We start from the raw sequence: 12,577 nt of genomic DNA, 5'->3' as shown, positions 1-12,577 counted from the left end.
GCGCTTACTAAAGTCTCCAATGACCTATTACTGGCTAAATCCAGAGGTCAATATTCCATCCTCATTCTTCTTGATCTTTCCGCTGCTTTTGACACTGTCGATCACAGCATACTTCTCGATACCCTGTCCTCACTTGGATTCCAGGGCTCTGTCCTTTCCTGGTTCTCTTCCTACCTCTCCCTCCGCACCTTTAGTGTTCACTCTGGTGGATCCTCTTCTACTTCTATCCCTCTGCCTGTCGGCGTACCTCAGGGTTCTGTTCTTGGTCCCCTCCTCTTTTCTATCTACACTTCTTCCCTTGGTTCATTAATCTCATCCCATGGCTTTTTCTATCATCTCTATGCTGATGACTCCCAAATCTACCTTTCTACCCCTGATATCTCACCTTGCATCCAAACCAAAGTTTCAGCGTGCTTGTCTGACATTGCTGTCTGGATGTCTCAACGCCACCTGAAATTAAATATGACCAAAACCGAGCTTCTCATTTTCCCCCCCAAACCCACCTCCCCACTCCCCCCGTTTTCTATTTCTGTTGATGGCTCTCTCATTCTCCCTGTCTCCTCAGCTCGAAACCTTGGGGTCATCTTTGACTCTTCTCTCTCCTTCTCTGCTCATAGCCAGCAGATTGCCAAGACCTGTCGTTTTTTTCTTTACAACATCCGTAAAATCCGCCCCTTTCTTTCTGAGCACTCTACCAAAACCCTCATCCACACCCTTGTCACCTGTCGTTTAGACTACTGCAACCTGCTTCTTGCTGGCCTCCCACTTAGTCACCTCTCCCCTCTCCAGTCGGTTCAAAACTCTGCTGCCCGTCTCATCTTCCGCCAGGGTCGCTTTACTCATACTACCCCTCTCCTCAAGACCCTTCACTGGCTCCCTATCCGTTTTCGCATCCTGTTCAAACTTCTTCTACTAACCTATAAATGTACTCACTCTGCTGCTCCCCAGTATCTCTCCACACTCGTCCTTCCCTATACCCCTTCCCGTGCACTCCGCTCCATGGATAAATCCTTCTTATCTGTTCCCTTCTCCACTACTGCCAACTCCAGACTTCGCGCCTTCTGTCTCGCTGCACCCTACGCCTGGAATAAACTTCCTGAGCCCCTACGTCTTGCCCCATCCTTGGCCACCTTTAAATCTAGACTGAAAGCCCACCTCTTTAACATTGCTTTTGACTCGTAACCACTTGTAACCACTCACCTCCACCTACCCTCCTCTCTTTCTTCCCATTCACATTAATTGATTTGATTTGCTTACTTTATTTTATTTTTTTTTTGTCTATTAGATTGTAAGCTCTTTGAGCAGGGACTGTCTTTCTTCTATGTTTGTGCAGCGCTGCGTACGCCTTGTAGCGCTATAGAAATGCTAAATAGTAGTAGTAGTAGTAGTAGTAATATGGAGGGTATTTCTATAACAGTGCAACTAGGATAAAAGAGTAAGCAGGCACCTATTTCAAGTCTATTCTGTAAAGAAAATAGGTGCCTACTTTTGTAAATGACAGAAAATGTGCACAGCCAACTGGGGAGGAAATAGGTTAAAGAAATGAAGGACAGAGCTAGAGTTTTCTCAGTCATATGAAACTATAGAGGGCCATAGAGAAGAAAATACAAGCTAATGGGCAGAGAATGGTGGTATATAGCAACACTGTAGATAATGACAGAAAATGCCATCCAGCCCATCTAGTCTGCCCATTTATTCCATCCATACTGCTAAAGGCACATCCTACAGTGTGTGAACATCTAAAATATATTTCCTCACCCAGGACAGTCTTTTACACCTTCCTCCTTTGCATGCTACCCACTAGACTAGAAGAGCATACAAAACTCACACTGAGTTCTCTCCGGCCACTTTTCCAATGCCTTGTCACAGGGCTCTGTAATAATATAACAGTTATCAACACTAGAGCAGCCGTTGGCTGAACAGCCAGTCGCCTTGGTCCCCTGAAAGACAGATCCAGCTAAGCGAGTCTCCGCAATTCCACTAGAACTAGGACACTGGGGGAGGCAGAGGAGGGTAAGGTATAGGGTGCCCAGGCACAGTTTGGCCTCAGTGACAGAGACCTTCAGGCACAGATATTGTAGAGGAAATCAGTGTGCAGCCTTGCCTGCTTAACAGAACTAGCTGCTAGTTGATTCGATTAGTTCAACCTACCAGACAAACCTGGCCACCTGGTTTCCCCAGGAATATCCCCTTCTCCTTTTTTCCCTCCTCGGCATCCTCCTCTTCTCTCTCTTTTCCAGAGTACCAGCTGCATTCATCCATTTAGTATGTCCTCTCCTACCTCACTCTCTTCTACCAGGAAAGCTCCAGGTTCCAGAGTAAGAACAATTTGCAGCAGTTCTGCCTCTCACCTGAGGCCAGTATTCGCTGTTCTAGAGTTCAGCAGGTTCTGAAACAGTATTGCAGCAGCAGTGATTGGTCCACCCTGTGCTGTACCACTCCATGCCATTCAAGTGGACTCCTGTAATTACAAGGCTGTGAATGCAGCATGTGATTGATTGATTGATTGATTGATTGACTCACTCACTCTTCTGCTGCATCTGCTATCTCCATTTTGAGCAGCTAATGACTATCCCACAACTTCTTAAACTCCAATACTGTTTCAGCCAACATCACACACCCTGGGAGGGTGTTCCATGCGTCCACCACCTTTCTGTGAATAAATGTATTCTGACATCGCTCTTCAGTCTCCTCCCTTAGAGCTTCCTATTGTGATCCCTTGTGGAACTGGTCTCTCTTCCTCTATGTAATCTTACAGAGAGACTGCAGCACGAACAGGAGGAGGAAGCTGCTCCTACTGTGTACAGCAGGAAACATAAGAATGTTAGAGAAAGTGGGGGTAGACATTAGAAAACATGCTGTGGTCAATGAAGGACATGCTGAACGGAAAGTGCAGAGGTGAGTGTGGCCAAAGGAGAGTATGAGTCACTGGAGGGGAGGCTGAGGGGAGTATGCTACAGTCAATGAGGAGGAAGTGTTGGAGGAGAACACTGGGGTCACTGAGGGGGATTTAGAGAATAACTTCCATGGATGATGAGGAGGCTTAAGAGAGAGATAATATCAATTTTTAATTTTTAATAATAAAAGGTATGTAAAAATGGAATTCACCTATAATTTAGTTTCTAGGTATAGGAACACTGACATGCCCTACCAAAGTATCTAATTAGCTTGAAAACATATACCTACATTTATAATTAATAAAACCCTACGATCACAAGCCCTAGTTACAATCATCCAGAGGTTTTTCTCCTGCTCCATGGACTTCAGTGCCTCACCATTTTTTCATGCACATTATTCTTGTATATCTATACCCAAAATGCATAACTTTGGAGATTTTTTTGTATTGAAACTTAGTTGCCAAGCAGTCAACCATTTGTCAAGCTTTCTTAAATCATTCTGTCTACTCCTTCTTCATTAGTCTGATAAAGATCTTAACGTTATTCAGAAAAAGATACTTTATTCCTTCTTAAATCTTCTGCAATATGGTACTCCAAGATACTAAACAGGGTACACCCCAGAATCGAACAACAAAGCACTCCACTAATCAACTCTTTCCTCAGAGTAACCACCATTTGTGTATTATTTATTTTTATTTATCAAATTTATTACTTGCCCTAATGAATACTTTAGTTGAAGAGCCAAAAAATTAAAAACAGTAACAACTAAACCAACACCAGCTCCTTTCCTGCCCACATCTCCTCTTGCCTTTCTCCACCCTCATCACTTATCATTCAGTTAGTTCAAAATTGATCTCTCATTTTGGAGCCCACCCCACAGGTTCATAAGTTTGTTATGAACATTTTAAGTGGAACAGATTAGCTTTGCTGAAATATAAGTAATTAGCATCAACCTCATACTCTTGATTTAATGTTACCCACTCAATGACATGGACTATGGTTTGTTTGTTTTGTTTTTTTACATGACCTTGATCTGGTAAAGCCATGCTACCTGAAATCTTGCAAACCACTAATTCTAGATAATTCATCATCTTTTCCTTCAGTATCGTTTCCATTAATTTTTCCTCCGGTGAGGTTAGTCCATCCTTCTCTCTGGCACCACTTATATGAAGAGAGATAACATCCAACATCCATCTTATTCTAGTCCCACAGTGGGCCCATCGGTCATCTCTGAAATTCCTTAATATCCCTGGATATCTCCTATCTGATTCCATCAGTTTGCCCACTTGCACTTTTGCAAACTACACTCAAACATTTTCTATAAATGCTGTAGCATCTACCCAACTACCATAGGGTATGACTGCACAAGACTTCCAAGAACAGTAAGGAGACCACCACCAAAATAACTATAGTTGAAACCCAAGCATCAGTCAATCTGAGTATACTGGATGCTTTGGACAACAGTCCAACAGGTTTTGCTGGCTCGGTGGATTGGCAGGATTTGGTGATAGGGCAAATAGAGGAAGCACAAATGTTGAATTAAATGTTGGCCTTCTGGGGTTTAATTCAAAAGGAAGACAACAAGGCTTGGTGGCTTGATGGCAGAGGTGGTGGAGGCTAGTTCTATGGCAGGATTTACACATGTTTGGGATAGAATGTGGAAGACAGTGCTGGGAGCAGGCTTAAGAGGTCAGGCAGGAGACATGGGAGAAGAAGATCTGACACTGGTTTAAGTATAAGAATTTCTGTGCTCATTTACCCAAGGTAGTAGAGAATGAGGAAGAATCTAAGTTGAGCAGAATGGATGCGCCAGTTGGTCTTTATCTGCCACCATTTTCTATAAAGCTGTTATACAGTGCCAAAAACTTTATACTGCATGAAAAAGGAAGCTCTCCAGTAATTGAAACTTGGGCTGTCTGAAAGGGAAAATGTTGACGTGCTGCAGGCACCTAGCTACGTGCAGTCTGTCTCTCTCTCTCTGATAGCGTGAGCCACTCAAGCTTTTCTAGCTCCAGACTCAATTCATTCTGATCTGCAGAAAGAAAGTTAGAATACAAGCAAGAGCCTAATCTCCTGCTGGAGTCGAAGCCATTTGGCAGCTTTGTTATTTCTTTTTTCCTCTGGCTGTAAATAAGCTCAGAAAATGCTCAGTTTGTCTAAAAGGGTGCAAATTAAACCTGAAAAAAAAAATGAGAAAAGCTCTTTTGGTCATTTTAGATTCCACTAATCCATAAAAGGCCCTTCCTTCCAAAGGAAGAAAATGTACTCTCTGTGCAAAACACTTGGACTTTGTGAGTCTCACCACATTCTGAAACAATGGCATGCAGTGAAAGAATGGTGCACAAAACAATGTTACAAAGCAGCAGAACCCAGCAGACCACTGCTCTTCTTTTGGAGTGACACTACTGTCGAAGTGCACAGCAAAAGGGGCATTACATATGGCTTCACTTAAGTGACAAACGCCAGGCAAAATATAGAACTCTCAGCCTAGCAGAATATCTCCATCAGCAAATGGGTTAAGAAGAGGTATTAAAGAGGAAAAGCAAAAAGTGCAATGTGGGTTATAATAAAATAACGCAGGGTTTTGTTTTGTTTTTGCACAAGAATGCATACAACTCCTAATTCCATAACAGGGCACCCACATTTACACACCCCATTTACATACTAGTACCTTCAAGGGTATGTGGCAACTCCACCTGCTGCCCTCCCAAGCTCCTCCCATATATACACCCCCTTGCATTTATATGCTATGCCACTTACATGCATAATTTACAGAATAGAGCTTAGGTGGCCTGAAAGCACTCACATGCATAACCCTGAATATGGTAAGTTACATGGACATCTGCCACATTTGCGCATCCTCAGGAATGGTGTAACTGCAGGTACGTAAAAGTTACACATGCCAATGCCGGGTTATGCTAGTATTCAATAACGGCATCAGGGTGCCTAATGGCAGCACCCGGTTATAGAATTGCCTCCCTAGGGTTTAACAACATCTCAGTCCACACGTGGTGTGACATCTAGTAATGGCTTAGGCCATCACATCCAATTAAAAACAGTAACCGTGGGCTTAAGTGGAAAGTCATATATCACTGACAGCAGGTTGGTGTCCTATTTTTATCTTTCTGAATGACCATGTCTTCCATTTTCTCAAAGGTAGTTCCACCCCCTTAATGTTCCAATGAAACTGCATTTGATTCACATGCATTGTGGACAGATCGTACCTGTATATTCAGGTGAACAGAGGCAAGCATAAGTTCCTATTTTATTGAGGCATGTTGCACCATTCTGGCAGGGCTCGGAGACACATTCATCCACTTCAATGTCACAGTGCTTGCCTTGGTAACCAGGAACACAGTAGCAGGAGTAGCCATTAGCTCGGTCCCTGCACACAGCTCCATTCTGGCATGGGTTAGAATTACACTCATCCAAGTCCATTTCACAGAAGTTTCCCGTGTACCCTGGAGAACAGCTACAGGAGGGACCAGCATTGCCAATGTAGCATTTGCCCTCATGTTTGCAAGGGTTGTGGCCACATTCACTGAGTGCTGTTTCACAGTTAGTTCCGGTGTATCCAGGCACACACTGGCAAGTAAAGCTCTGGTTCTTTGTGGTGCTGAAACAGGTCATGTTCAGAGGACAAGGGTTGGAGGTGCAGGGGTCATTGATTTCCTCACAGCCACTTCTCGGTCTACGGGCTGCTGGCACTTGACAATGGCAACCATCTTCAGAAGCACCACCGCAAGTTGAGTTCTTTTGGCAGGAATCGCTGAGGCACCTGGAGTCATTTCTACTGCACAGTGACTCTGCAAGGGGTGGGGTGGGGAGACAAAATAAAAGACATTATGAGATTACAAGAAGACTTCAAAAGTTCTTATGAATAACTAAGGAAACTTTATGAAGATTTCCATCCCATTTCTTGTTTTAGGTCTTATTTTTTTTAATTATTCAATTTTTATTAAAACATTTATGATATACACAACCATAAAAAATACAATAAACAGTAACTATAACCACACAGATCATACTTGTAATAATGCTACTGCCTGGAGAAGCAAAGCCCCTATCAGGGGCAGAGGAGCATGGTTAATAAACTGTGATACCCAATCAAAAATCTAAATGTAGCTTCAGATTCAGATGGCATTTTCTGTTCCTTTCTTCACAGAGAAAACTGTCAGTAATGCCAGAATTTGAAAACATAATAAAACAGAAAACAGGAATTCTAATCTACCCAAAAATGATTGCTTAAAAGGAAACAGGAAAAGAGATAATTATATAAACGTTTCTCTGTTTGTAAAGCATGTTTTTCACATGAAAAATGCCTTTTATAAAACTGTGTCCCTGTAAACTACTTAAAATGCATATGTGCCGAAAATCACATGAAAGTTTACACAGGCTGTGTGCAGAGGTTCCAGGGAACTTGAAGGCACGGTTGTGATATACATATGTATGTTACAACATACATGGGTACACATAAAATACATGCTCAAATGTACACCGTCTTCAGAGCAGGTATAAATTTATGTGTAAAAATAGGTGCCTTCTTGGACTTTTCACATAGACACCCTGTTTATAAAGCATTAATGAAATATGCGTGGGATAAACACAAAAGAATCTGACGAGTTGGAGAAAATTAATGAATTCTCTGTAACCTGGAGGATGTAATGGGGCAGTTCTGCAAACTGAAGAGTAGCAAATCTCCTGGACTGGATGGTGTTCATCACAGAGTACTGATAGAACTGAAAAATGAACTTGCAGAGTTATTGTTAGTAATATGTAATTTATCCTTAAAATCAAGCATGGTACCGGAAGATTGGAGGGTGGCCAATGTAACGCCGATTTTTAAAAAAGGTTCCAGAGTAGATCCGGGGAATTATAGACCGGTGAGTCTGACGTCGGTGCCAGGCAAAATGGTAGAGACTATTAAAAAGAACAAAATTACAGAGCATATTCAAAAGCATAGATTAATGAGAGAAAGTCAACATGGATTTAGTGAAGGGAAATCTTGTCTCACCAATCTATTACATTTCTTTGAAGGGGTGAACAAACATGTGGATAAAGGTGAGCCAGTTGATATTGTGTATCTGGATTTTCAGAAGGTGTTTGACAAAGTACCTCATGAAAGACTCCAGAGGAAGACTGGAGAGTCATGGGATAGAAGGTAGTGTTCTATTGTGGATTAAAAACTGGTTAAAAGATAGAAAACAGAGAGTAGGGTTAAATGGTCAGTATTCTCAATGGAGAAGGGTAGTTAGTGGGGTTCCCCAGGGGTCTGTGCTGGGACCGCTGCTTTTTAACATATTTATAAATGACCTAGAGATGGGAGTAACTAGTGAGGTAATTAAATTTGCTGATGACACAAAGTTATTCAAAGTTGTTAAATCGCAGGAGGATTGTGAAAAATTTCAAGAGGACCTTACGAGACTGGGAGAGACTGGGCGTCTAAATGGCAGATGACGTTTAATGTGAGCAAGTGCAAAGTGATGCATGTGGGAAAAAGGAACCCAAATTATAGCTATGTCATGTAAGGTTCCACGTTAGGAGTCACAGACTAAGAAAGGGATCTAGGTGTCATCGTTGATGATACGTTGAAACCTTCAGCTCAGTGTGCTACTGCGGCTAAGAAAGCAAATAGAATGTTAAGTATTATTAGAAAAGGAATGGAAAACAAAAATGAGGATGTTATAATGCTTTTGTATCGCACCATGGTGCGACCGCATCTCGAATATTTTTTTCAATTCTGGTCACCGTGTATCAAAAAAGATATAGTGGAATTAGAAAAGGTGCAGAGAAGGATGACGAAAATGATAAAGGGGATGGGACGCCTTCCCTATGAGGAAAGGCTAAAGCGGCTAGGGCTCTTCAGCTTGGAGAAAAGGCAGCTGAGGGGAGATATAATAGAGGTCTATACAATAATGAGAGGAGTGGAACGAGTAGATGTGAAGCATCTGTTTACGCTTTCCAAAAATACTAGGACTAGGGGGCATGCGATTAAGCTACAATGTAGTAAATTTAAAACAAATCAGAGAAAATATTTCTTCACTCAACATGTAATTAAACACTGGAATTCATTGCCAGAGAATGTGGTAAAGGCGGTTAGCTTAGTGGAGTTTTAAAAAGGTTTGGACAACTTCCTAAAGAAAAAGTCCATAGACCATTATTAAATGGACTTGGGGAAAATCCACTATTTCTGGGATAAGCAGTATAGAATGTTTTGTACTTTTTTGGGATCTTGCCAGGTATTTGTGACCTGGATTGGCCACTGTTGGAAACAGGATGCTGTGCTTGATGGACCTTTGGTCTTTCCTAGTATAGCAATACTTATGTACTTAGACTCCTAAGGCAGGCAATTGGTTGCCGAAACAATGGACCGTGTCGAGTCCATTGTGTCTGCTTTGGAAATAAAGACTTTGACTGTACTCATCATTTTTGTTCTCAGGGACTATAGACTTTGATTGATCTCCGGAATCCCATTTGTTTTTGGTTGACCTACGTCCCTTCCCTACTTTGTTGGTTGGCATATGTTACCATGTTACCTTGTTTGCAGCAGGTGTAAATTTGTGCAAGAGAATCTGTGCACTTATTGGCATATTTATAAAGGCATATCAGCACCTACATTGCTTCACAAAATAAGCCCCCATTAGAATTAAATTTATAAGCCTTTTGTACACATAAAAAAGTAATTTGGGGCTAAATCTAAACAATGCATCTATGTAGAGAGGGCACATTTTATAAAAGTAAGTAGGCCTGTACATTCCTTTGGATTCAGTAAATGGTAGGCGCTGGGAAAAATTCACTCTCAGCACTATTCTATAAAGGGTGCTCCAGGCTAAGTGCGCTTTATAGAATAACCCTTAGCACGTATTCTGGCACCCAACTTTGGGTGTGAGGACTTATACCAACTTGTAAATTGTGGCACACAACTTGGGTGTACAGCCCCTCCTTCCATTCTATAATGCTATAATTCTTTGGAATGCCCCTGATCTGGCCCTGCCCCTCCCCCCATTCTTTGGAATGCCCCATAGCCATGTTTTCTTTTAGGTTGTGCACAAGACAATTTGGGCACAGACATTTATAGAATTGTGTGCAGCCAGATCCATGTGCAAATCCAAATTAGAGCCAATTAACAACTCATTAACAAATTTATTTACGTGCGGATCTCTGGATCGTGCACAATTTAGGGTGCCCAAATTTGGGTGCCATTTATAGAACCTGGGGGTATGTGTGTTAACTCTGTGCCTGAGTTCAGTGTGGCTCACAATATAAGAGCATTGGGCATTCCCAGGAATATTATACAAAAACACACAAAAAATCTATTCTTAAAATGAATCAAATAGCTACAGTTAATTAACAAAATATTTCCCAAATAAAAAAAGACTTCAATAATTTTCAAATTTTACCATAATTATTTTCCTGACCTCTAATTACACGTGGAAGCACAATCTTCTTAGGATTAGCATAATGAAGAATTAACCCCCCCCCCCCCCCCCCTCAATTCAGGACTAAAATTCCTAGCTGAAAGATTGACAAATGATATCATATAACCGGGAGCAGAACCATGCATAATTAAATAAACCAATGAACACAGCTTAAACATAATTTGAACATGTGCTGGTAGCCAGTGCACTTGTAATAACAATGGTGTGGACCTTACAAACTTTGGTACTTTAAAAATCAAGTGAGCTGTAGTAGTAGTGGAGGAGTAGCCTAGTGGTTAATGCAGTGGACTTTGATCCTGGGGAACTGAGTTTTATTCCCACTGCAGCTCCTTGTGACTCTGGGCAAGTCACTTAACTCTCCATTGTCCCTGGTACAAAATAAGTACCTGAATATATATAAACCACTTTGAATGTAGTTGCAAAAACCTCAGAAGGCGGTATATCAAGTCCCATTATCAATGTTTGAATTTTCCTGATTATCATTTCTTTACAGCCCATATAAAAATATTGCAATAATCAATATGATCAAACACCAATGTCTGTGCAAACATGCTGAATACAAGGATTTGCTCACACCTTTTTCAGTAGTATCTCAAGGTGAGTTTCATTCAGATACACAAGGAGCAACAGTGGGATTTGAACAGGGCACCTCTGGATATCCAGACTGGTCCTCTAACCACTAAGCCACTCCTCCAATACATACAAATTTCACTCATGAATATTCATTGTAGATATCCTGAAAACCTAACTAGCTGGGGTGCCTCCAGGACCAGGTTTGGAAACCACTGTGCTAGTATTCTAAACATTTACATGAATAACCAGGGCTTTTTTTGAGGGGGTACCTGGGGGTACTGAGTACCGACACCTTTTCCATTGTCTGCTAAAATTGACCCATGGATCGCAAGTTTTAAATGAAAGAGATCAGGCTTTACACACCAATTCTGCTTTGTCATAGATTCTGTGACTGGTTGCAGGGGGCCTGACTATTGTGGGGTGGGTTCCTCAGTGATCACTCGACCCCTGAAGGGTGGCTTAACATTTGAGTACTGGCACCTTTTTTGCTACAAAAAAATGCACTGTGAATAACTGGTGTAAATGTTAGTGCTTACCTTACTGAGGGGTCTCTTTACTAAGGTGCACTGAAAAATGGCATGCAGTAGTGTAGGTGCGCCAATCCATTTTTCAGCGCACCTGTAAAAAAGGCCTTTTTAAAAAATTTTGCTGAAAATGGACGTGCATCAACATCATAATTGTCCATTTTGGGTCTGAGACCTTACCGCCAGTCATCGACCTAGTGGTAAAGACTCATGTGGTAACCAGGTGGTAATACCACTTGGCGCACGTCCGATACGCACATCCGAAATTATTTTTTGGACATGCATTTCAGACGCGTGCCAAAAATGAATTTATCGAAAGAGCCACATGGTAGCCGGGTGGTAACTCCATTTTGGCGCACGTTGGGTGCGCATAGACGCTTACACAGGTTAGTAAAAGGACCCCTGCTTATGTACAGAAATTGGCATTTATAAAATTGCCCAGGTGTATATATACATAAAAATATGCGCTGCTGATGCATAGTATATATTTTTACATGGTATACATGTTGGATTTTCAGGAAGTGGATAGTGGGCACATCCTGGGTAAAGTTGTGAGCTACCTCTGCATATTGGACTAGATTCAGTAAACGGCACTCAAAACACAGTGCCGAAAAAAATCCGCACGGTGCGCTATTCTATCAACGGTGCTCCATGTTGGGCACAGTTTATAGAATAGATGTTAGAGCTGATTTCCGCACCAACGTTTGGAAGCGAGGATTTATACCAACTGAAACCTGGTGTAAATCGTGCAGCGTAATTTAGGCACGGATCTCTGGTATTCAGTAAGACTGTGTACATCTTTAGTGAATGCCCCAACCCGTCCATGCCCCTCACATGATCACACTCCTTTTGAGTTGCACGCTATAAAATTTGCATGTGGATCTTTATGGAATAGCGCTTGGCAAGATGTGCATGCAAATCCAAATCATTGCCAATTAACACCAACAAATGATTGTTAGTATCCTATTATTGGTGCTAATTGGAATTGGCTCGTTAGCCAATTTAGTTCCACATGCATCTCAGGATAGTGTGCAATTTAGAGCACGGAAATTTGTGCACCATTTATAGAATCCGGGAGATTATGTGCACATCTAGAAAAGTTACGCCATCCTCGGAGAAGGTGTAGCTCTGTCGAGATCTTACG

General features: G+C 41.8%; 1 protein-coding gene across 1 annotated transcript in view; it reads right to left on the bottom strand.

Annotated features, from left to right (window-relative positions):
• The window catches only part of CRB1 (crumbs cell polarity complex component 1), a 201,718-nt gene that overhangs the window by 133,005 nt on the left and 56,136 nt on the right, over window positions 1-12,577 (bottom strand). Inside the window, exon 2 of the mRNA XM_030206747.1 lies at window positions 6,122-6,703. Coding sequence (XP_030062607.1) covers window positions 6,122-6,703 — 582 coding nt within the window. The remainder of the gene's footprint in view (window positions 1-6,121; window positions 6,704-12,577) is intronic.

Source organism: Microcaecilia unicolor, chromosome 6, assembly GCF_901765095.1.
Source record: "Microcaecilia unicolor chromosome 6, aMicUni1.1, whole genome shotgun sequence".
Taxonomy (NCBI): Eukaryota; Metazoa; Chordata; class Amphibia; order Gymnophiona; family Siphonopidae; genus Microcaecilia; species Microcaecilia unicolor.
Note: the sequence above shows the minus strand (reverse complement) of the source record. Positions and strands in the feature narration are given on the sequence as shown.